We start from the raw sequence: 26,950 nt of genomic DNA on the forward strand, positions 1-26,950 counted from the left end.
ACGCAACTGGTACTTAATCGATCCAGGAGATCGTCAGACAACCAAGAGTCGGACGGCGTAGTTATGTTTGGGACGCCTGTAATTATATATTTTTTTTCAATCAAGGCTGACGACGTAAAGCAGTGCTCCGCAACCGGTACGCTGCGGCACATTGGTGTACCACGAGACGATGCTAGGTGTGCCGCAGTGTAACCTGGATATAATTTTTTTTACCTATACTCTTAGTTATATTTTTAGTTCAGGTGTGCCGCCGAATATTGAAAAGAATCTAAGTGAAAAAAGATTATGGAGCAGTGATGTAGAGACAATTTCAACAGCATCGCTGTGTTCGTTCGAAGTCCTCTCTGTGTGAGAGTGGTCGCCATTTAAACCTTATCGTTGTCGTGATGTAAATACCATAAAATGTCAGCCTTCTGTTGTGAAAGTTAATAGAAAATCTTTCAGGTATTTCTGACAAAAAATACATTTTCTTTTGTCTCTCAATTAACTCGAATCAATAACACCATATCTGTGGTATATTTCTTCACTGTGTCAATCATGGAAAATATATATATTTCATTTATTCTGCATGTGACTTAAATAACTTCAATGTTTTCCAAAAAAAAAAAAAAATGTTTCACTCAAACAACACAATAATCTCTCTGAATGTTTCTCCGTCGCTCCACCAATTCTTTCTGCTTTATGTCCACTTTCTGTTCCCCCTTCTCTCTCTTTTGATATATCGACTTTCATTTTAGTCTCTCCTCTACTCCATCCCTTTTACGTATATCTACAATCTAGGATCTTTTCGGTTTGACCGGCAGTTTTTTTTAAATAATTTCCACGTAACTAAAAAATTTTAAACTTCGTATACTGGTAGAATGTGTTGATCGAAACAAAGAAACAAAGTCATCAACAGCAGATAGGACATCATCATCATAGTGATACTGGCTCTCAGCCAAGTGATTTTTCATGTTTGGGAAGGGATAATAGTCAGATGGGGGCCACACCTGAGTAAGTGGTCAACTGTGACAGTCAGAGAAACTAATGATTGACAGATTCCAATATCATCATTGTAAACCATGACAGATGCTAGGGTAGTGAGTTGCAGATGAGAGAGAGAGGGAGCATTTCCTGTGCAATGCTGTTATGCTACTATTTGTACTGTTTTTTTTCCCTGTCATTAGGCCAGCTCCTCTAATAATTTAGGAAATCTGGAAGATTATGAGGGAACCAAAATTTTATAAAGAAAATATATTTCACTCTTAAATGTCATTCTTGGATATCTCTCTATATCTCTCACTTCATCTTCAGATACCTTTCTTGCATTTCATCCACTCATCCATCAGTCAAACCAATTTATGAATCAATCAATTATTTTATCCATCTTTCTTTCCAGTAGATTTACAAAATGTCATCTCCAGAAATTGAGAAGTTTGAGGTGACAGACTATGATTTGGCAAATGAATTTAACCCCAACCGAAGATATCGGCGCCAGACAAAGAACCAAGCTACATATGGTGAGTAAACCTACGTCTTATTCATATCCAACCCAACTGTGGTTCCAGTAGATCTGTATCTCTTAGTTCTGCATACACTTAACCCTTTAGCATTCAGATTACTCCATCAAATGTAAGGGGGTAAAGACCCCCTTCAGTCATGAATGACCATGGGATTGCACCTAGAAAGTTACCCTCCTAGACACAAGTCCGGGCGAGGTTGTTTATGGAAGACCAGCAGTCGCCCATGCATACCGGCCTCCCCTCTCCATGCCACCAGTGTTATCCAAGGGAAAGACAAAGGTCGATACAGCTTGGCACCTGTGACATCGCAACTCATTTCTACAGCTAAGTGAACTGGAGCAACGTGAAATAAAGTGCCTTGCTCGAGAACACAACACGCAGCCCGGTCCGGGATTCGAGCTCACAACCTCATGATCGTAAGCTCGACGCTCTAACCACTGAGCCATGTGCCTTCACGCATGGCTCAGTGTAATGCTTATTTATTCACATAGTTTTGAATTAATCGTACGTTACTTCATAGTTATGAAATTTTGATGATGTGATTGTTTACTTTGTGGCATTAGGAAGGCAAACCAACTCAGACTGGAACCCGGTGCAGACTGGAACCCGGCTTGCCACTAAGCATTTTGCCTGGCATGCTAATGATTCTGCCAGCTTCCGCCTTATTCAGAACAAATATTACCAAATATTTTATCTGACTCTCTAAAGATTCTACAAATGTATTGTTTGTGAGTGAGATTTAGCTGTTATTTCTAGTAGAGATGCAATCTCCTTTATTGACTCCAGTTAAAACTCATTCCATGGGATGCATTCAAATATTTTATCCAATGTCTTACAGATGCTTCCAATTCTGTCATTTATATAAGAATTATTGTATTTTATTGTATTTTTGCTTTATTTCACGTTTTTTTAAATTTTCTGTTGTTAGGAATCTGGGCTGATCCCGAGAGTGATGAAGAAGAAGAACGGCCAAGGTTTGGTAAGACAGGCGGTGCTATGTCTAGTAATGACTATACCATGAATTTTGTGAGTGGTGGCTTGAAACAGGAGGAGAAGTTACCTCAGAAAGATGATATGGTAAATAATTATTGAGTTTGTTAAGGGTTTTTGTGGCTTTTTGTTGGTTGTTGTTGCTGTTGTTTAATCCCAGGTCAGTCCTGATCAAGCAGATATATAACCAAAAGGGTTCCAGCTATGATCATTCCACCTTTTCGTAATATGTAGAACTATGTTATCAAAAGCGTCCCTTAATCATTCAACTCAGTAGGTTGTGATTTTAGGGAGACTGGGTAGTTGAGTGGTTGAGTGCTCACTTTGAGGGCCCCTCATTTGGAGCTTGTGATGGGAAAGAGAGAGGGAGAGAGGAGAGAGCTAAAAAGAGAAGAGAGAGGGAGAGCTAGAAAAATAGAGAGAGAGAGAGAGAGAAAGGAAAAAGAAGATGGGAGATGTATGATTGGTGATGACAATGTTAAAGTAAGTGGTTGGAGTTAGTATTGTTCAAAGTCTATCACCCTGAACATTGTTGTGTGATTTTTGGATAAGACTCTACTCATCTAAACCAAGCTGCGTCTGTCCTCACCCCAGGTGCACACCCACTATTCTCAGATTTTCTTGAAAGGCAATGTGTACCACACCCTTCCTCCAGATCATCATGGTAGTGGTTGATTAATGTCCTCCTTCCCATGCTGGTGTAGGTTAGACAGGTTGACAAGAGCTGGCAAGCCAGAGGACTGTGCCAATCTCTGATGTCTACTTCAACATGGTTTCTGTGATTGGATGACCTTAATGTTAACCACTTCACAAAGTGTACTGCATTCTTTTTTTATGTGGCACTGGTACTCGTTACGGCGGTGAGCTGGCAGAATGGTTAGCACGCCGGGCGAAATACTTAGCGGTATTTCGTCTGCCGTTACGTTCTGAGTTCAAATTCCGCCGAGGTCGACTTTGCCTTTCGTCCTTTCGGGGTCGATTAAATAAGTACCAGTTATGCACTGGAGTTGATGTAATCGACTTAATCCCTTTGTCTGTCTTTGTTTGTCCCCTTTGTGTTTAGCCCCTTGTGGGTAGTAAAGAAATAGATTGACAAGAGCTGGCAAGCCAGAGGACTGTGCCAATCTCCAATGTCTACTTCAACATGGTTTCTGTGGTTGGATGACCTTAATGTCAACCCCTTTACAAAGTGTATTGCATTCTTTTTTTATGTGGCACTGGTACTCGTGAAGCCACCGAGTAATTGCCATGACAAGACTCCTTGACTAAGGTTGATGTAGTATTGAAATGGCTTTATACCAGGTGACAGAGGTTAATGTATGATAGAGGGACACATTCTGGTGTCTTGCTGTGTGGGAGATCTATGGTTACCTCAGTTGGAATAGAAAGAAGGTGGTGAGGAAGAGGTGTCAGTGGGGGTACCTTCAGGCTACAGCAGAGTAAATATAAGGGGTCCAGAAAATCTGGACAGGAAGAATGGTTAGGTAAGTTCATGAGTATGTGAAAGGAGAGTGGCAGATGGATAGAGATGAAAATGGCAGTGAATAAAAATCACAAGTATGGCTGTGTGGTAAGAATCTTCAGGTTCAATCCCACCGTGTTTGTTCAGTGTTCAATTATTGTTGATGTTGGTATAATTCCTTCATCATCTCTCTTCTGTCATTATCATCATCATCATCATTTACCATCTGCTTTTCATGCTAGCATGGGTTGGATGATTTGACTGAGGTCTGGCGAACCAGATGGCTGCACTAGGCTCCAATCTTGATCTGGCAGAGTTTCTACAGCTGGATGTCCTTCCGAACGCCAACCACTTTGAGAGTGTAGTGGGTGCTTTTACGTGCCATCGGTTCTTTTTTTTTTTGACTTGTTTCAGTCATTTTGACTGCGGCCATGCTGGAGCACTGCCTTTAGTTGAGCAAATCGACCCCGGGACTTATTCTTTGTAAGCCCAGTACTTATTCTATCGGTCTCTTTTGCCGAACCACTAAGTGACGGGGACGTAAACACACCAGCATCGGTTGTCAAGCAATGCTAGGGGGACAAACACACACATACACATATATATATATATATATATATATATATATATATATATACGACAGGCTTCTTTCAGTTTCCGTCTACCAAATCCTCTCACAAAGCATTGGTCGGCCCGGGGCTATAGCAGAAGGCACTTGCCCAAGATGCCATGCAGTGGGACTGAACCCGGAACCATGTGGCTGGTTAGCAAGCTACTTACCACACAGCCACTCCTGCGCCTGTATAGAGTTAATAAATGATTTACCTGTAATATACTTTAGGTCAGTTCATTTCACTATATTCCTCACCCCTTGTCTTTGTTTTTTTTTTCTTTCTAGGATTCAGAAGATGATTCTGAAGAAGAAACTGCTGTGAAGGTTCCACAAAAGAAGAAAGTTCCTCTCAAGGCACCACCACCAAGAAGGTTTGCTGGAAGTAAAGATTTTGAAAGGTATGATTGCAATTAAGAGATAAAAGCTGTGGGGCAGGTGACCTGTCATGAAGTGAGTGGGTGTGTGTGGAGAACAAGTGGTGGTGTAGTGGGGCCAGTGACCTGTGGGGAGGGGGGGACAGATAATATGTGGCTGATTATTCCCCAGACATGCACTTCCTTAACCCTTTAGCATTTAAACCGGCCATATCCGGCCAAAAGTATTCTGCCTGTTTTAGGTTCAAACTGGCCAGATCTGGTCTCTCACACCAACCCTACAATGTCATTTTAAAAATTAACAGCTACCTCATCAAAATCTCATAGCTACAAGATAATGCAGGATTAGTTCAAGACAAGGTGGATGAAGAAGCATTAATTTTGGCAGAATAATGCGAACACTAAAGGGTTAATGTAATTTTCAATCAGGATCATAAAGGCATGACATGTGACAAGGCTGTACTCTTGAATTACAGGTAAGGTCTCTCTGGTTGTTTGGATGCTACCTTGGATTGTCATCAGTTTCGTTCAGCAATTGAGTTCAAATGCCACTGAGGTTGAGTTTACCTTTCATCTTTTTGTGGGGGTCAATAAGTACCAGTTGAGCACTGGTACTTCCTCTGAAATTACTGGCCATATGCCAAAACTTGTGTGTATGTAAAAGGGAGGTATGTGAATGTTTGTGTGTGTGTGTGTCCAATGGAAGTGGGATGGTGAACATTCAATGCTGAAAGGGAAATTCAAACAGCGTTTCAACTCTGAGTATGTATGTATGTGTGTTTGTGTGTGTGTGTCCAATGGAAGTGGGATGGTGAACATTCAATGCTGAAAGGAAAATTCAAACAGCATTTCAACTCTGAGTATGTATGTATGTATGTGTGTGTGTGTGTACAAGGGAAATATGTGAATGTTTGTATGTGTGATTATTACGTACCTTATTTTGTACCTTATTTGTATATAAGATACTACAATTAGCCGCCAGTTTTAACGGCACTGGGCCAGCTAGTAAATATTATATTTAACATAGTAATTGGAAAGCTAAAGGGTTAAAGATATAAATGTGGCTAACGGGAGGTAATTCTCTAAAATTATTCAAACTCAAAATCATTTCAATATTTAGAGATTGATTGAATGAGTAGGAGACAGTGTGTTGGATTTGTTATAAATAAATGACTAAAAACCTTGGTGGTAATACCTCGGCATGGCCACAGTCACATAACTGAACTAGATCATCATCATCATCATCATTATCATTTAACGTCCGTTCTCCACGCTAGCACGGGTTGGATGATTCGACTGGGGTCTGGGAAGCCAGGAGGCTGCACCAAGCTCCAGTCTGATCTGGCAGTGTTTCTACAGCTGGATGCCCTTCCTAACGCCAACCACTCCGTGAGTGTAGTGGGTGCTTTTTACATGCCACCGGCACAGGTGCCAGGGGAGGCTGGCAGTGGCCACGATTGGCTGGTGCTTTTTACGTACCACCAGCACAGAAGCCAGTCAAGGCGGCGCTGGCATCGGCCACGTTCAGATGGTGCTTTTTACGTGCCACCGGCACAGGTATCGCAACTACTATTTCCATTATATATTTATTTCGATGTTGATGTACTTGACTCAATAGGTCTCCTCAAGCACAGCAGGTCATGTACCACTGGAAAATAATAAAATGTGTTTGTGTTAAATGGAAATAGATCTACACTCCTTCCACCTTCCTCAGTTCATTTATTGACTACATGTTTGTAAACCATGTTTTTTTCTGTTTCATTTTATCTTTTTTAGTGATAAAAACTTTGGAAAATGGGAGAAACATACCAGGGGAATTGGTCAGAAACTTCTGGAAAAGGTAAGTTTGGCTCACAATAATTGTTTTGGTGGTTGTAAAAGTAGTCTTCATCAGTCATAACTAGTTTTATTTTGTCATAACTGTAGCTTTAACAGGTTATAATTACAGTCTTTGCTGGTCATAATCATAGTAGCTTTGTTTAGTTATAACTAGGTACATCTTGTTATTGTAGCTTTATCTGGTCATAACTGTAATTTTAGTAAGTTATAACTATTACCTTAGCTAGTCATAGTTTTGTCTGGTCATAACTATCGCTACATTGGTTATAACCATAGCTTTATCTTTCATAACTGTAATTTTTTCTCTTTATCATTAGAGTTATATGTCTTTACTTAACCCTATAGCATTTAATCTGGCCCAAATATTTTACCTGTTTTATATTCAAACTGGCCAGATCCTACTTCTTACACTACCTTACAATGTTATTTTGAATATATATAATTACATAATCAAAATCTCAGTGCTACAAGGTGATAAATGATTAGTTGAAAACTAATGGGAATTAATAAACATTACATTAGACATGCTAAAAAATTAAGAATTAATTCATCCATTTATAGTTTGTTCTGTAAATTCTCTGATGTCACCATCCAGCAACTAGCTTCTTTTCCTGATAAATTTTAGATGGGTTACGAAAAAGGTAAAGGCTTAGGAAAAACCGCCCAAGGTATCACTGCACCCATTGAAGCTGTGAAACGTCGGCGCCGTGCTGGGTTGGAGTTCAGTGGCAGTGAGAGAACACAGCAGTCTTTGAAACACTATCCTGTACAAGATTCTGATGAAGAGGAAGAGACTGAATTTAAGAATGAGCTTCACCAATGGAAGAGGGAACCCACGGTAAGTTTGTGATTTCTCAAATTTCTAAATTTATTCAGATAAATGTTGGTATGTTTTTTTTTTCTGTTTTTTTTTTGTTTTGTTTTGTTTTGTTTCTATTTTTTGTAAATTATTGTATTTTTGTTTGTTTGATGGTTAGTAATTTGTGAGATCAGAATGCTGGGCTCCTAACTGTCCATATCTTGAAGGCTGAGCTCCTGATTGTCCATGCTCCATCCCCCACATAAATCCCATTTGAAACACACTACCAAATCCTTCTCTCCAGCAGCAACCATCTGGAACATTGCTCCTTTTCTGCCTTTAATTTCACTTCAGACATAAATCAGTTAAATATGCAGCACATTCCTCTCATTAATCTGGAAGAAGCTGTATAAGCTAACAGTGTTGCTCTACCTCCTCTATTGAACTGTTCCCCCTTGAACCATATGTAGGTTGACCTTACTATCGCCTCTATTTTCTGCTTCATCAACTGTACACACATCTCCCTGCCTGAAACAAATGGAGACATCACTACTTTGAGCCAACATGACAGCCTTTTAAGCTTCCTTATTCCCTAGGGCAGTGGTTTTCAACCAGGGTTCCGCCAGTACAGTCCAGGGGTTCCGCAAGAAGTTACAAAACTGCTAAAATCGGCAGTAATTTTTAATTCTCCTGTGCAGATATGTGTGCATAAAACTATTAAATTATTGCACAGAAGTTCCTCGAGCCAGTGGAATGTTTCCTTGGGGATCCGCTCCAGCAAAAAGTTTGAAAAGCACTGCCCTAGGGTACTACAATCCTCAGGGAATGTTGAGAATACTAATAAAACTTCAATAACTTTGAGTACAACTAGTGAATGTAGGGCTTTTCTCCACTGTTAACAAGACTGCGTCCTCTCTGTCTGTTGGTGTCTGGGGCCTCAGCACTTTTTCTGTTCATTATCAAACTCTGTTACCTCTCCTCCATTAGCCTGTGTTAATGAACTTTATGAAAATAGTTTTCAATGTTTGGTACAAAAAAATATTGCATTCTTCTGAAGATTGTCTTTGATTCCTTGTAGGGAAATAATCGTAAACCAAAGTACGTCTACAAAACGGCCCAGGATGTGATAGAGTCTGGCCTGACACGGAAGAAGAGACCGATTCAATCCAGTGAACTGTCAAAGGTGAAGGTCATCGACATGACCGGCAAAGAGAAACGAGTTCTTTCAGGTTTCTATGTCTTTTTTTATTTCAACATCTTTGAAACTGTAAATCAAAACAAACTTAAGATATTACAACAAGTTATAAACGTAACATAGGTGCAAGCATGAGCATGTGGTAAGAAGCTTGCTTCTCAACCACATGGTTCTGAGTTCAGTCCCACTGTGTGGTGCCCTGGGCAAGTGTCTTCTACTATAATCCCAGGCCAACCAAAACCTTGTGAGTGGATTTGGTTGATGGAGACTGAAAGAAGCCCATCTCCCCCCCCCCCCCCCAGTGTTTTAGTATGTAGTAAAATTGACAGGGCTTTCATCAGGGAAATGGCCTTGCTTGATATGTAGAAAAGGTGAGGTAGAAATTCCATATGATGTACGCATTGCACACAGTGGACACATATGCAGTGGTATCACATCCAGAGTTCACAGAGATCTATTATGTGGCAGATGTACAGGAAGAATAAACACTAAAAGTGTATGGGAAATTGATTTTTTCATACACCCTGGATGTTCCCATGAGGAGTAGATAGTTTCTGTTATCAAGGTGACCTAATTAGTATGAGGGAGTGCTGAAAAGTTTGAGGCTTTAAGGGTATTGTGAAAGGCCTGGTTGGAGGCCTCACCTTCCAAGTTCTTTTTCAGGGCTTAGAAAAGCTCAAAGACCGCTGTAATAAGTGTGTGCATCTGTTGAATAAAATCATAATTAACTTATCCTCTTGTATTTTCTTTTACCCAAAGCCAGGAACTTTTCAACACCCCTTCGTAGTGGAAGAGGTTGTTTTGAAATTATAGTTTCTAGAATAAAAACTGCTTAGAGAAAGTTCAGAGAGCTATTATTACTTCTGTTGCAAAAAAAAAGTCTCCCTCTCAGAATGAAAGGTAGATTGTATGATGCTTGTGTATAGACAGCAATGCTACATGAAAGTGAGATGTGGGCCCTGAATACAGAGGACTTGTGAAGTAGAAAGAAATGAAGCAAGCATGCTCTGCTGGACTGCTGAGTTCAATTTTGTTACAAGACTGTTGTTTAATCCCAGAATGGGTCAGACTTGAGCTAGCTGATCATAGTCTAAGACATTCTAGCTATGATCATCCCTTCATTTTTTTTATTTTTAGTATATGCTGGACAACATTATCCAATATGTTCTCTTTTTAAGATTGGTAGGTGAGGGAGATTTTGCTTCTGTTTCTAGTCAACTTTGTGAATGTACCTAAACTTAATTGGCTCAGATTGTTGATGTTTAGCCCAGATTAACGAAGACTAAACAGAGCTTTGATAACAGGTAATCTGACCATGAGGAATGCTTCTTTTAAGGGTGATGTAGAATACATCATATGTTGTATCATATCCTTAATATAAGACAGTAGAATGGGATTTGAGGGAGACTTTGTTGCTATTACTATCAGATTAAGCATATGTTTGCTTTATTTGCTAGGTTACCATGCCATCTGTCAACGTCACGACAAACCAGATGAAGATGATGATGTCATTGAATCAACCCCGAAAGCAAGGACAGCATTTGATGTTCCTGAACTTGTCCACAATCTCAACATTCTTGTCAATATGTCAGAAGTGGATATCATACAGAATGATCGCAAGTAAGACACCAGTGGCCTTGCCAATTTCTAATTCATTCTGTTGGATTTATCATTCATGTGTGTGTGTGTGCACGCGCACGTGTGTGTGTATGTAAAATTGTTCTGTTGTTGGTGGGATCAACAAAAAGCGTTCTCCATCCAGTGAGAAATATTTAATTTAACACAGGCATGCTATGCAAGCTTGTCTGACTATTGTACTAGCAGAGCATGAAACTTGTATTAGCTCACATTTAGATCCTGTGTGCATTACAAAATAGCATAACAGAGATGTTAAGGTGCAGAGGTGAAGAGTCATGGAAAATCTTCATTCTGTATTTCAGTGCTATCTGAAAGGTAAAATATCCTTACTGTGGAGAGAGTCAAATAGACTGGACACATGGCATGAACATCAGTGGTAAGCTACTAACACATCTTCGATTCACAGAGGACATTGTCCTCATTGATGAAACTACAGATCAGCTGCAGACCATGCTGTCAGAGTTGGACACCCATGGCTCAGCAGTGGGCCTTAAAGTGAACCTCATGAAAAAAAAATACATGCAGTCCAGAGACGTTGCATGAAACTGAATAGGGGTGGGAAGTGATGACATCATGAGGTAAAGGAGTACATCTACTTAGGGCACACAGTGAATATGCACCGCTATTTTCGTAGATTCCCATGACTCTCTGTTGTATTATGAATTTGAATTGGGAGCTTGAATCATAGTGGACCTTTCATTAGCTGATTGCACAACCATGGACACCACCCCTATGGATGCATTGCGGTTACCCTCTTGATAGAGCTTGGTGATCCTGTCCATTGATCTTCTGGGATTCCTCTGTTTAGCATCAATGTAAGAAGCACCATTGGTTCGGTTGAACTCTTCCACCTACCTATTCACAACCCACCATACTGCAGTCCCATCACTTTGCTGTATCCCTGGCAGGGTGGTTGAACGAGTGCTATGCCTTGCCAAAGGGCAGTCAGTAACTATGCAGGACATGGTCGTCACTCTGTAAGGTATTTTCAAAATACCCGCATACACATATTGTGCATCCTATGTAAAGTGTAGGTGCATAAGAGATGCAGTGGGATGCCTGACTGCTTCACAGAAGAGTGTTGAGGCTGTATAAGAAGAGTTTGCTACCCACAGCTAAAATATTTAACCTTGCATCTGTAGCAGAAACCATTTGTTGATCCTATGTGTTAATTTTATTTGTTAATCTTATCTTGTTAATCATATCTTGTTAATCTTATCTTATTAATTTTATCCTGTTAATCCTATCTTGTGGAGGTACAATGGCCCAGGGGTTAGTGCAGTGGACTCACGGTCGGAGGATCGCGGTTTCGATTCCCAGACCGAGCGTTGTGTGTGTTTATTGAGTGAAAACACCTAAAACGAGGCTCCGGCAGGGGGTGGTGGCAATCCCTGTTGTACTCTTTCGCCCCAACTTCCTCTCACTCTTTCTTCCTGTTTCTTGGGTAACACTGCGATGGACTGGTGTCCCGTCCAGCTGGGGGGAACACATACGCCACAGAAACCGGGAAACCGGGCCCATGAGCCTGGCTAGGCTTGCAAAGGGCGTATAAATAAAAAAAAAATAACCTTATCTTGCTATGTTTTGCTCTGATATTTGAACAGACTTCGTTACAACAAAGACCAGATTGTCAACATGACTCATGAGAAGGAACGTCTTGATGTTGTTTGTGAACAAGAAAAGAAACAGTGCGACCGACTGCAGGAGATTCTCGATATGGTTGAAAGGTAATCTTCTCTTTCTCTTTGTAGTCAGCTATCTCTGTTTGCAGGTTTCTCTCTTTTGTCTTTCTCTATTTGTATTTATCTCTCTCTCTTTTTTTCTTGATTTATATTCATCTCTCTCTCTTTCTATTTATATTGACCCTCTGTTCTCAACTCTCAATTCTGTTTCTACCAGCCATCACCCTCCCCCATCATTCATCATCATTGTTCGACTGTGGTCGAGACAATGGAATTTACTATGTTACGCCAGACTTCACGGTCCATCATAGCATTACGGAGGTCCTGTTGCTGGATGCCTGTATCCCTGGAGATTACATCAGGGTAGGAGAGTGTGCGCCCTCTGGTATTGCGAGTAGATGGCTTCCAGAGGAGAAGAGTAGAAATTACTTCTTTTTCAGCTCTCTCACCACCCTCACCAACTCCTTCTTTTATTGAGTTTTTATTCGAAGATACCCCTTCACACCATATCGGCTGCTGTGACCTTTCACCCCTGACCTAATACAGCCAGAAATTACTTTCTCCAGCCACCAACCCTCTCTTCTGTTGTGATTTAACGTTAACAACCATTATTGTAAGCCCTCCTCCAAAGGTCACTTCTGTGACCTTTGCCCCCCCCCCCCTGCCCCACTGTAGCCCCCAACTATTTAACTATCTATTACCAACGAATGAGGTAGCCTCTATATCAGTAGATCTCAATCAGAGTCCATGTGATCTTTGGCAGTCCATAGATTTTTAGGGGTCTATGCTAGTAAAATAGTAAATTGGGGATCTACACTAGTATTTCAAGGGTCCGTGAGAAGGATTTTGCTTTAGTTGTATTTGTTGCAAGAAGCAGCTATGTTGCTTTCTCAAACATTTTGCATAGTTTGACAGGTTTCTGGCCCTTGACACATGTTCTCTCAGTGAGTGCTATGGCAAACCTATGCAAATGGACTTGTGAGAAAGAAAATAAGGATTTTGAAAGAAGTATCTATAAAACTACATTTTAAACATTGAATGCCTATGGGGTAGGGGTCCACTATAATAAAATAATAATGAAAGGGGGTCCTTGCAAGCAAAATAGTTAATTGGGGATCCAATACAACATGTTTCTGGACACTGAACTGTGTCCTCTCAGTGTGTGCTTTTGCAAATCTAACCAAGTGAATGTGTGAAAACACAAAATAGGAATTTTGAAAGAAAATATCAATAAAATTAGATTTTAAACATTGAATGGCTATGGTGGGGAGCAGCAGAATAAAATAGTAATCAAAGGGGTCTGTAGGTAAAAAATAGTTGAGAACCACTGCTCTGTGTTATCACCTGACCTGCTAGAAATAGCAGCTTGCACTCACACACCATGCAGTCTTAAAGTATAGGATGCATCAGACAATGTAGTTGTAGACTCCCTGCATGTAGGAGAAAAGATGAGATGGTCATGGCTGGAATACTTTTGGTCATAGATGTGCTCAGTCAGAGCTGATCCAGGTCTGAACAGCAACAATAATTATAACCATCTCTTTCCATCTCTTGTTCAATGTGATCTAACATCCTTTATTCCAAACTTTCTTTATCCCTCCACCCCAATCAACTGTAGCTACCCCTTATCTGCTACAACAGTCAGCTACTGTTTACCCACTGAAAAACACCCTTTATTCCAAGCTTTTCTTTATCCCTCTATGCCCTACATCAACTGTTGTGACATTCCGCCTTTGACCCTCAAGTATGATCACCCCGCCATTTATTACCTTCCCTTTCTTTCTCAGTTGTCAGAAGCGGACCCAAGCTGACGTTGAAGATGCGATGAGTTTAGATGAATGTGTGAGTTTGTTCAAGAAACTGCAGGAGGAGTATTATGAAGAATACAAACTTTATGACCTTGGAGCATTAGCCATAGCACTGGCCTTCCCCATGGTAAGTGATGGATTACTACAGTGGTCTATGATTGTATATATTCCGTACCCATCCATATATGTATGTATACACCCCCCCCACACACAGAGTAAAGGAGCTGTGGAAATGACTTGCGATGCCACTGGTGCCAAGCAGTATCGGCCTTTGTCCTTTCCCTTGGATAACATCAGTGGCTCAGAGAGGGATGGCTAGTATGCATGGATCACTGCTGATCTTCCACTAACAACCTTGCTTGGAGGGGAACTTTCTACAAAGGTACCAATTCTCCTCTTCCAGTTCTATTAATCTGTCTAACCTCTTACACTTTTTTTGAATTTCAGATGAAGCAGTTTTTCAGCAGTTGGGAACCCCTGAAGGAAAATACGAAGGGTCTAGAGGTAATGGGAGAATGGCGCTGTATCCTTGAAGATAGCAATCACAAATACGCCTATGATGCCAACAACATGGATGTTTACCAAAGACTTGTGTGGGATATCTGGATGCCAGTGATAAGGAAAACCATTCTGTAAGTTGGTGATGGGGGTTTTGCAAGTTGGGTGTTGGGTTGTAGAGTGTTGCATTCCTGATTGAAATTTACAATCAGAGACATTCCAGCCATAACCATACTGTCTATTTTGCGGTATGTTGTATCACATCCAGTGTGTCCTTTCCTTACTTAAGACAATGTAGTTTGATTTTAGGTAAGTTTGACTGCTATTTCTAGAGTTTGAGTGACCAAGTAGAGGCACCTTTGTTGGCCTGTGCAAAGCATTGTAGAAATTTGAAGCTGGAACTGGAGTGTAGATGTGTGTTTGGGTTATGGTTAGTGTATATACTGCGATTTTGTGTGTGTGTGTTTGCACGTGCCCACGTGTGTGCATGTGTGAGTGGCATAACGAGTTTTGTTTAAAGGTAGTTTGATTGAGCAGAGCAGAGACTGTTGTAGTTGTAGTGTTTGATGATATGTAGAGTGGACACAGGTCTAGGCCAATCATCATCATCATCATCGTTTAACGTCCGCTTTCCATGCTAGCACGATTTGACTGAGGTGTGGCGAACCAGATGGCTGCACCAGACTCCAATCTGATCTGGCAGAGTTTCTACGGCTGGATGCCCTTCCTAATGCTAACCACTCCGAGAGTGTAGTGGGTGCTTTTATGTGCCACCGGCACGAGGGCCAGTCGGGCGGTACTGGCAGCGACCATGCTCAATGGTGCTTTTTATGTGCCACCTGCACAGGAGCCAGTCCAGCGGCACTTGCAACGACCTCGTTCGAATGTTTTTTCACCTGACAATTGTTGTAAAATACTACTTGACCAGAGCAGAGACTGTTGTAGTAGTAGCACTGGGGGTTTGGCAGTGGCAGCAGCAGAAGTGGTAATAATAGTATAAGGCAGCGAGCTGGCAGAATCGTTTGCACGCCAGGCGAAATGCTTAGCGGTATTTCGTCTGTCGTTACATTGTGAGTTCAAATTCCGCCGAGGTCCACTTTGCCTTTCATCCTCTCGGGGTCGATAAATTAAGTACCAGTTACGTACTGGGGTCGATGTAATCAACTCAATACCTGTGTCTGTCCTTGTTTGTCCCCTCTATGTTTGGCCCCTTGTGGGTAATAAAGAAATAGGTAATAATAGTATAAGTAAAAGTGAGTGGACACAGCTGAGTGAGTGAGTCATGTCAGATTTTAATTGAATATTTGTGTTTTCTCAACCATTTCAGGCAATGGAATGTAAGAGAGTGTAATCCATTGATTGACCTGTTGGATGTGTGGATGCCTGTTCTTCCATCATGGATCTTGGACAATATTCAGGACCAACTCATTCTTCCGCGGTTGATGCAAGAAGTAGAAAACTGGAACCCGTTGACCGATACAATGCCCATTCATGCCTGGCTTCACCCTTGGCTACCACTAATGGGTAAGATGGTCAACTTTTGATGCTAAGTATTTCCTGTCACTGTTCTCAATGTATTTAGGTCATCATAATCATCATTACTACTGTCACCATAATGTCACCATCACCGCCACCACCATCACTACCATCATCATCACCACCACCATGACCATCCTAGACTATTATATATGTAAGTGTAGATGTGGCTGTGTGGTGAGAAGCTTGCTTCCCAACCAAATGGTTCTGGGTTCAATCCTACTGTGTGTCACCTTGGGCAAGTACTTCTACTATAGCCCCAGGCCAAACAAAGCCTTGTGAGTGGACTTGGTAGACAGAAACTGAAAGAAGCCCATCTTATATATATATATATATATATATATATATATATATATATGCATATGTCAGCATGGAAAACAGATGTTAAAGGGTGACGATGATGATGATATATATATATATATATTTATGTATCTGTCTTTGCGAGTATATTTGCCTCCCACCATTGCTTGACAGCCAGTAACCATTATTATATAATTGTCTTTTGCCACTGTCGAAATTGGCCTTTGACAATTCTAATTGTCAAATTCTCATTGTTAAATCTACACTTAACTGACAACCCCCACCCTTCAGCAAAACGCCACTTTTTCTTTACCTTGGGTAACTCTGAGGTACATTCCCTACACTTTTCAACTTCATAGTGGACCCTGACAAAATACGTAGACATTTCTGTAACAATCCACCTAAGATCACTGGTACTGAAGAATTTGCATTTAAATTAAAACCTCAACCAAGATCCCAGAATAATATAAACGATTCTAAGAGACTTCAGTTGGTTGACACCAATGTATAGCAGGTATATAGATTGATGCACAGCTCAGTGGTTACAGTAGTTGGCTCATGGTCATAATGACATGAGATCAATTCCCAGTGACGTATTGTGTTCTTGAGCAAGACACTTTATTTCATGTTGCACAGCTCAGTGGTTACAGTAGTTGGCTCATGGTCGTAATGACATGAGATCAATTCCCAGCGACGTATTGTGTTCTTGAGCAAGACACTTTATTTCATGTTGCACAACTCAGTGGTTACAGTAGTTGGCTCATGGTCGTAATGACATGAGATCAATTCCCAGTGACGTATTGTGTTCTTGAGCAAGACACTTTATTTCATGTTGCTCCCATCCACCCAGCTGTCAAAAACGAGTAGTACCTGTAATTCACAAAGGTTAGCCGTTTCACATACTGTATCATGCTGAATCTCCCTTAGAACTATGGTAAAGATACACATGACTGTGGAGTGCTCAGCCACTTGCACGTTAGTTTCACGATCCGGCTGTTCCGTTGATCGGATCACCTGGAACACTTATCACTGTAACTAACAGAGTCCCAGTTTCATATTTTACCGAACATTCTCATAATTATCGTTGCCATTTTAAAAATTAATTGAAACATTTACTCATAGGAAATCATCATCATTATCATCATCATCATCATCGTTTAGCATCTGCTTTCCATGCTAGCATGGGTTGGACGGTTCAACTGGGGTCTGGGAAGCCAGAAGGCTGCACCAGGCCCAGTCTGATCTGGCAATGTTTCTACGGCTGGATGCCCTTCCTAACGCCAACCACTCCGTGAGTGTAGTGGGTGCTTTTTACTTGCCACCGGCACAGGTGCCAGACGAGGCTGGCAAACGGCCACGATCGGATGGTGCTTTTTACGTGCCACCGGCACAGAGGCCAGGCGAGGCTGGCAACAGCCAGTGTCTATATAAAAGTGGTAGAATATATGGACTGGATATGACTGGTTTAAATGCTAAATGGTTAAACCAGTAATTCCCTATCATTTTTTTATTTATGGGCCCTTTTGACCCTTATTTTCCCAAACCACTAGGCCATTCATCCTCACAATAATTTACCATTAAAATATATGTGTAATAAATTGGTTACACTTCTACAATACATGAAATAATAATAATGATCAGATGGTTCTTTTTACGTGCCACTGGCACGGAGGCCAGTCGGGGCGGCGCTGGCAACGGCCAATCATAAATAAAATCATGACAAGAGACAAAAACATTTTTTAAAGCTGTTTCTGTATTCTTCTCTAGGGGACAAGTTGGAACCTCTCTACGCTCCGATCAGACATAAACTATCCAATGCCCTCAACAAGTGGCATCCTTCAGACTCGTCTGCTAAAGTTATTCTTCAGCCATGGGTCAGCGTCTTCAAACCAGGTCACATGGAAGGCTTTTTGGTGAAGAACATTCTACCCAAGCTTGAACTCTGCATGCAGGAGTTTGTCATCAACCCACACCAACAGATCCTTGGTTAGTATATTATTTTTAAATAATAATAATAATAATAATAATAATAATAATAATAATAATATTAATAATAATAATTGAAATTTACAGAAAGTCAAAAGACGAAGACAGGTGTATGCACAACAAGCAGGTGTGTTAGTTTGGTGCTTGGGAAAGTGAGAAAGTCTTTTACATTTTGAGCCTGTGCTCTTCAACAGGAAGGAATAAGAGAAAATAAATAGAAGGAGAATAAAAAAAAACATGTGGATTTAGTGATCAAGCATGGTGACTATAATAATAATTATGGTTTCAAATTTTGGCACAAGGCCAGCAATTTTGGGAGAAGGTGTAAGTTAATGTAATTGACCCCACTGCTCAACTCGTTCTTATTTTATCAACCCTGAAAAGATGAAAGGTGAAGTCGACTTCAGCAGAATTTGAACTCAGAATTAAAGATGGGCGAAATACCACTAAGCATTTTGTCCACTGCGCCAGTTTGACACTTTAATAATAATAACAATAAGAAGAAGAATAAGAATGATTGTTTCTAATTTTGGTACAAAGCCAGCACTTTTATATGAAGGGGCTTTGTTGATTACATAAAATTACATCTGTGTATATATATGTATATGTATGTGTGTGTGTAGATAGATGGATAGATAGATAGATAGATATAGATATATATAATGTTGGTTAAATACCTATCAATATACATTCTTGTAGAATAGTTGCAGAACAGTTATTAGTGAGGCAGTTAAGGCATTACTAATTTATAACTCACTTAAGAATGGTTTGCCTAATTAATAATAACTTTTTTTTTATTCATTTTTGTTTCATATAGAGCCATTACATTGGATGATGTCATGGAGAGATATCATTGCTCTGCCACACTTAATATCAATATTGGAGAAGAATTTATTCCCCAAATGGTTACAAGTGCTTTGTACCTGGCTTAGCAACATGCCAAACTATGAAGAGGTCACCAATTGGTATCTTGGATGGAAATCACAGTTCCCTGAGGAATTTCTCAACCACGCTTATGTTAAAGGTAAACATATAAATGTACTGATGCTAAAAATGAAACCGTGGCACAGGCTTATGACAAAGGAATAAATGGAGTATATTGATGATGACTATGATAATACCAGAGAACGTTTCTGCGACTCTGTTTGTGTTGGTACAGTTTGTGGTAATGATGATGGATGTGTAGCTGTTACTTTATCTACCTGTGTTAATTAATACTTTATACTATTTATCTGACTCGACTCTTTATATAAGCTGCCTGTCCTAACTCTTAATACTTGTAACTTTGTGTAGTCCCTACCTATCTTAACTCATCACAGTATGTATTTACCTGTAATAAAAAGAGTTTGATGTCTAATTAAAAACACAGAGGACCTTCATGTAATGATTGCTGAGAGTGTGTGTGGCATATAAATCATTATCCTCCTCCTCCTCCTCTTCCTCATCATCATCATCATTTAATATCTGCTTTTCATGCTGGCATGGGCTGGATGGTTTTATAGGAGCTGGAGAACTGCCTAGGTTCCATTTGTCTGTTTTGGCATGGTTTCCACAGCTGGATACCATTCCTGGGTGATTTTTCTTGGTTCCAGCATGAGTGCTTTTTATGTGGTGTTGGAATGGATGTGTATTACGTGGTGTACGCATGAGTGCATTTAACATGGCATTGGCACCTGTGTATTTTATGTGGTGCTTGTACAAATGCTTCTTACTTAGCACCGATGCCAGTGCTTTTTATGTGACACCAGCATAAGTGCTTCTTATATGCCACTGGCACGAGTGTTGGCATGAGCGCATTCTACATGGTGCTAGCAGGAGTGCATATCACATGGTGTCAGTACAAGTGCTTTTTATGTGGTGCCGGCACAAATGGATATTATGCGGCACAGGTACATGTGTTTTTTACATGATGCAGGCACGTATGTTATTACATTGCTTGACAGTGAAGGTAGAGATGATGTAACTTGCTGTGTGTATGCATGTGAATACATGTGTGTGTGTGTGTATTTGTATGTGTGTGTGTGTATTAGTGTGTATGTTTGGTGACAGTGCTATGACGTATGGCAGTGAAGGTAGAAGAGCTGCAGTAATTGGTGTAGCTTGGTGTGTGAGTGTGTGTGTATGTTTGTGTGTGTGTGTGTGAGAGAGAGAGAGAGGGTATGTGTGGCTGTGGGTGGGGTGTGTATTTGTGGAGTGACACAGGTATGATGTATGGCAGGAAATTGTGTGACAACAGCTAAACTAATGTTTCTGTTTTCTGTTTATTAACACATTTTAAAAATGTTTCTTTCTTTTCTTTTTTTCTCTCTCCTCCCCCCTATCTCTACCACCACCGTTACCACTCTCCGCTGCCACCACCATTACCACTCTACAACCAAAAGATCAGTTCAACCGAGCCCTTGACATAATGAACCGTGCCGCCACTGGTTACTTCCAGCCCGGGGCTAAAGAGAACATGGCCTATTTTGCACACAACGAACGCCGTCAGATGGGGACAATATCAGCACCACCACCGCCACCACCTTCAGCAGTATTGAACATGATCCCCCCCACTTCAGGAGTCTCTCATCACCCAGCTCAAGATTACGATGTATGTTTCCACAATTTTGCTTCATTACGTTTCCCTAGCAACCACCCTAATGGTGGCTCTACCTCTGTCTGATTTTAAACCTCACTACAGCTATCGTATTGGGCCTCTTCAGCCAAGACATATATGTCTAAACAGCTTTTAACCTTTTATCTCTCAGATTAATTTATCAAATGTAATGCAGGTTTATCCTCATTTTAAAAAATTAATCATGCATCGTCTCATAGCCTTGAGACTTTGATGATATGCTTGTTTATTTTTAGAATTACATTGTAGGTAGGTGTGAGAGGCTGGATCTGGCCCGTCATCATCATCATCATCATTTAGCGTCCGCTTTCCATTCTAGCATGGGTTGATAGTGCAACTGGGGTCTGGGAAGCCAGAAGGCTGCACCAGGCCCATCTGATCTGGCAGTGTTTCTATGGCTGGATGCCCTTCCTAACGCCAACTACTCCGTGAGTGTAGTGGGTGCTTTTTACGTGCCAGACGAGGCTGGCAAACGGCCACGATCGGATGGTGCTTTTTACGTGCCACCGGCACAGAGGCCAGGCGAGGCTGGCAACGGCCAGTGTCTATATAAAAGTGGTAAAATATATGGACTGGATATGGCTGGTTTAAATGCTAAATGGTTAAACCAGTAATTCCCTATCATTTTTTTATTTATGGGCCCTTTTGACCCTTATTTTCCCAAACCACTAGGCCATGCATTCTCACTATAATTTACCATTAAAATATATGTGTAATAAATTGGTTACACTTCTACAATACAAGAATAATCATTCTTTCAAATTCTCTGGGGTTTGAATAATTCACCTCTGAAAGCAGGGGTATTTTGTTCATCATCCTTAAACAAACTGAGTGGGATAAGCTACTTGACCTGAAGAAAATTGTAACTGTGCCCCACCTGCAAAGTCATGCACTGTTTATTTTGATATGAGATCACATGTGATGTATGTGCCTGGTGTACTCTTATCAGACAGGTAGTCATGATGAGTATAGTGGGCTTCATATATTTCACCCCAGTGTCACTTTGCTGGCATGCACTGCTCTCTCAATCACTCAATAATAATAATAATAATAATAATTCTTTCAAATTTTGGCACAAAGCCAGCTGTTTTGTGGGGAGGGAGTAAGTACTCAACTGGTACTTATTTTATTGAACTTGAAAGGATGAAAGGCAAAGTTGACCAAAGTTGACCTTAGTGGAATTTGCGCTCAGAATGTAAAAGCAGACGAAATGCCACCAGTCATTTTGCCTAACACACTAACAATTCTGCCAGCTTGCTGCCTTAAAATAATTATAATAATTATGACGATAACAATGACAGTTTGTTTTATAATAATATTTGTTGTTATTTGCAGCGTAACCCATCATATCCGAGCAGTTTCAAAGAACTTGTTGAAAAAATGGTGAGTAGCAATTTCAGTTTCAAAGAGATTCTATTGTTAGATAACTATGTGTGTGTATATATTGCACTGTAGGTGTGTATGAATGTATTATTTCTCTGTATTTGTGTGTCACTATGTATGTGTGTGTATTTCACTGAATCTGTATGAGTGTTTGTGTATTTTATTGTATGTGTGTTTTAGTATGTGCGTGTGTTTCACTGTATGAGTGTTTCACTGTAGGTGTATTTCAATATTTATATCTCTGTTTGTGTGTGTATATATTTTACTGTGTGTGTGTGTGTGTGTGTGTGGCTGAATATATTTAATTTTAGTGTATGTGTCAATGTATTTCACTCTGTGTGTGTGTGTGTCAGTGTATATCTCTGTATGTATATGATTATATTTCTCTCCATGTGTATGAATATATTTCTCTGTGTACCTATATGTATCCTTTATCTTTTACTTGTCTCAGTCATTTGATTGTGGCCAAGCTTTGTGTGATGATAGTGTTAGTTGTGTGATGGTGGTATTGCAGTGGTTATACTGGTTGTAGTGGTGATACTGGTTGTAGTGGTGAAAGTGACTGTCAAGGTAACCGTCATGATAACATTGATGGCGGTGTATGTGGTTGAAATGGAAGCAATGACAATGCTGCTGATGATGATGTTGGTGGTTGTGAACTGCTTCAGATGATTCCTGTTTTTAAAGGTTTTTTTCTTCTTAAAGTCATATGGATGTGTTATTTTTTTATCCCCACCAAGGAGGTTATGTTTTTGCCGGTGTTGGTTTGGGAAATTGGGTGATTCTCAGCATGCATGTATATGGGTGGAAATGAGCTGCTTGGCGGAGGTCTGCGCTCTCCGAGTGCCTTTCTAGTTTTATCTGCGAGGATGTGTAGACTGGGTGATTGTTTGATACTGGTCATATAGTCATTTAAGGATTTAATACTGGTCATATAGTCATTTAAGGATTCAAGGATTCTACCCAACATGACTACCTGTCTGATAAGGGTACACCAGGCACATGCATCACAACCATATGTGCGCGAAATGGTAATCTCATATCAAGATAAACAGCGCATGACTTTGCAGGTGGGGCCCAGTTAGAATTTTCTTCTGGTCGAGTAGCCCATCCGTCTCAAAAAGGTCCCTGAATAAGGGTTGTTTAAGGATGTTGAACAAAACACCCATGTTTCCAAAGTTAGAATAATGAGTTAGAATAGTACCAAAACCTTATCTTCTTTGCAACGCTCCATAAGTCAGTCTTGAAGTTCTCAAGGTCTTTCATACGCGGGGTGCACTTTCAGGATTTAAAGCTAAACTTATTTGTAGATCTAGTAGCGGTTTGGGTAATTGGGCGATTTTCAGCATGTGTGTATATTGGTGGAAATGAGCCGCTTGGCGGAGGTCTGCGCTCTCCGAGTGCTTTTCTAGTTTATGTTTGTTTTTATTTTGCAAGAACACAAGACAGACCAAAAGAAGCTTCAACTAATTTCTATTTTGTTTCATGTTTTTCAGGCCATTGATCATAATTTGGTTTTCATCCCAATTCCTGGAAAATCTCATGAAGGGAAACAAGTTTATCGGTTTGGCAGTGTTGTGATGCATCTCGACAGAAATGTTATCTTCATGTTTGATAACCAAAGCTGGATTCCTGTCTCTTTGAACACACTCATTGACCGTGGCAAGCACTGATGTGCAGAGTGTCATCTTCCCTCACGTTGTTGTGTATTTAGGTGGATGGGTGTGTGTGTATTGGCTGGAACATCCCTGCAGTACATTCAAATATATATAGACATATATACACATTTATAAATATTTTGTGTACTCATAAAATTTAGAGTGAAAGAAAGAGAGAGAGAGATTGATGGATTATTTTGTGTATATAATAGATTATATGAGAGGGTTTTTAAAGTATATAAAGATGTTTGTATGTGTGTGTGTATGTATGTATTTATTATAAACAAGGAACATTGAGAAACATGAACAGACTTAGAAATGTTCTGTTACCAAAAAATGAATAAAAAAGATGTAAGTTGTACAAAGTCCTGTCTTTTTTACAAGTTTAAAAGGTCAGAAGGAAAGTCACTCCCTTGATAGTGAAACGGAAAAGATGAAAAAAGTATTGTCTGAATTCCAGAGGAAACTTGACAGAATGCTGCATGTCAACAGAGAAGGCAACAGGCATTCTACAGTTAGAAAAAGCTGACGCTGACAATTCAAAAATGTTTATTAAGTATTTTTATTTATTTATAATGTTGTTGAAAATCATCATCATCATCATCATCATCATCGTTTAACGTCTGTTCTCCATGCTAGCATGGGTTGGACGGTTCGACTGGGATCTGGGAAGCCTGGAGGCTGCACCAGGCTCCAGTCTGATCTGGCAGTGTTTCTACAGCTGGATGCCCTTCCTAACGCCAACCACTCCGTGAGTGTAGTGGGTGCTTTTTACGTGCCAGGCAAGGCTGGCAACAGCCACGATTGGATCGGTGCTTTTTACATGCCACCGGCACGGAAGCCAGTCAAGGCGGCGCTGGCATTGACCACGTTTGGATGGTTCTTTTACGTGCCACCAGCACGACTACGATTTCCATTGATTTTTTAATGTAAAATTGTTTAGTAGACACTGCAGTGGTTATTTAGTAGGATGAGGACTTTGAAATTTCTCATGTTAAGATCATCTCTATAGATTTTCTGTAGAAATTATAACCAGCACTGATTTGTTAATTATGTTTTATATCCAGATATGTCTAATGTAAACAACAATGTGATTAAAGATGGAAAAATCGTTAATGGGTGTGTATACCATACTTCAGGAGTTTTTGCTCCTTCTTCAGCGTCACATCAAACCCATTAACCATCATATGAAATCATTGCTTAAATAACCACTAAATACAGCAGTGTAGCATTATTGGATATACCAATTTTACATATTAAACACATTCCTGGCAGCTTGTAGGTACATATTAATGACTTATAGGAACACCCTATTTCATTATGTAACTGTAATGTACTACATTATTCATCATCATCATCATCATCATCATCATTTAACATCCGCTTTCCATGCTGGCATGGGTTGGATGATTTGACAGGGCTGGTGAACCAGATGGCTGCACCAGGGCTCCAATCTGATCTGGCAGAGTTTCTACTGCTGGATGCTCTTCCTAATGCCTACCATAGTATATTAAAGGCTTATAAGTCATACTGTGTCCTACCTGTGTTAGCAATGCTATTAAATATCGTATTATTGTAAATTATGGTTGCCTAATGAAATACAGGTGTTCCTACAAGTAATTAATTTGAAATTTCAGGTTGCACAAGATGGTTGTGAGTAAGGCGCCTCCCAACATTTGTTAAAGCGTGGGCCAGGGTGAGAGTACTACTGTGTCTAGCAGTACTGTGACAATATAACTAGGTGGGAGTTTTGGTTTAGCAGCCTTGGAAGGCAGCCAGACTAGGAGGACAATGCTGACAAAATCATCAAACTCATAAAGAAATGCATGCCTGAGTGATATTGTATTATGTACATACAGTGTTTAGAAGAACTTCTAAAATCCCCGAGTAGCTCCTGCAGATTCTGTATGGGGCAAAGCATCTCTGATGTTTATTGCCACTGCCTCCTCCTCATCATTTAGTGTCTGTTTTCCATACTGTCATAGGGTAGGTGGTTTGACTGGAACTGAAAAAAATGGAGAGCTGTACCAGGCTCCAGTGTGGTTTGGCTTGGTTTCTATACTCTTTTACTTGTTTCAGTCATTTGACTGCGGCCATGCTGGAGCACCGCCTTTAATCAAGCAACTCGACCCTGGGACTTATTCTTTTGTAAGCCCAGTACTTATTCTATCGGTCTCTTTTGCCGAACCGCTAAGTAACGGGGACATAAACACACCAGCATCGGTTTTCAAGCAATGCTAGGGGGACAATCACACACGCATATATATATATATATATATATATATATATATATATATATATACGACGGACTTCTTTCAGTTTCCGTCTACCAAATCCACTCACAAGGCTTTGGTCGGCCCGAGGCTATAGTAGAAGACACTTGCCCTAGGTGCCACGCAGTGGGACTAAACCCGGAACCATGTGGTTGGTAAACAAGCTACTTACCACATAGCCACTCCTGCGCCTATATTCTATGGCTGAATACTTTTCTTAACTCCATCCCATTTTGTCATTTCGTTGTATTGTTTTCTCATTTAGCTATAATTCATTGTTTCCCACGGGGATGAAGTGGGTATTGTGTGAACGGAAAATGGGATGGACTCATTGCCATATTTTGATAAACAAAATTAGTTTTAAACTGTTTACAGCGTGTCCAACATCATGGCAAAGAAAGAATTACTAAATGGATGTTATGGAAAGGAGGTGGAACGAAAGCTTTACTAATATTTCTTGCGTGAGAAGAGAGAGCGCCGTGGTTTTTCCGTTTAAGAATCGTTGCTAGAAACTACACCTAACTCCATCAAATATAAATAAAACAAGAATTATCTCCCCTCACTATTAATTACCTCCCCTGTCAATCCTTCCAACTGTTAGTCCTTCCTCGTTACGCAGCAAAAGCCAGCCAGCCACACACACAGACGCGCATGTACACAATTCCTTTTTGGAACAGTGAAATTTGAATCAAATAAATTAAAAAATAATAGCATATAAAATATTGAGTTTTAAAACCCTTTGGATAGAAAACGTCGAAAGCTACTCGTAGGACTCAAACCCACATCTGTAAATATGACAG

The 26,950-nt window shown here is 40.3% G+C and overlaps 1 protein-coding gene across 2 annotated transcripts; it reads left to right on the top strand.

Annotated features, from left to right (window-relative positions):
* Positions 1-287: 287 nt before the first annotated feature.
* Positions 288-24,242, top strand: LOC115222982 (tuftelin-interacting protein 11). Of its 2 annotated transcripts, none has more exons than XM_029793406.2 (17): positions 288-444; positions 1,382-1,499; positions 2,431-2,579; positions 4,853-4,965; positions 6,718-6,781; positions 7,406-7,618; positions 8,658-8,808; positions 10,232-10,394; positions 12,017-12,139; positions 13,882-14,029; positions 14,350-14,534; positions 15,728-15,924; positions 18,004-18,222; positions 19,040-19,246; positions 20,604-20,812; positions 22,172-22,219; positions 23,716-24,242. In XM_029793406.2, exons 2-17 carry the CDS (start codon positions 1,391-1,393, stop codon positions 23,890-23,892), a joined length of 2,475 nt encoding a protein of 824 aa, XP_029649266.1. In that variant the 5' UTR covers positions 288-444; positions 1,382-1,390; the 3' UTR covers positions 23,893-24,242. The 2 variants fall into 2 exon arrangements, with proteins under 2 accessions (XP_029649266.1, XP_029649265.1); XM_029793405.2 differs by having other exon boundaries at positions 304-444; positions 1,379-1,499.
* The last annotated feature ends 2,708 nt before the right edge of the window (positions 24,243-26,950 follow it).

This window comes from Octopus sinensis, linkage group LG21 (assembly GCF_006345805.1).
Source record: "Octopus sinensis linkage group LG21, ASM634580v1, whole genome shotgun sequence".
Lineage (NCBI taxonomy): Eukaryota > Metazoa > Mollusca > Cephalopoda > Octopoda > Octopodidae > Octopus > Octopus sinensis.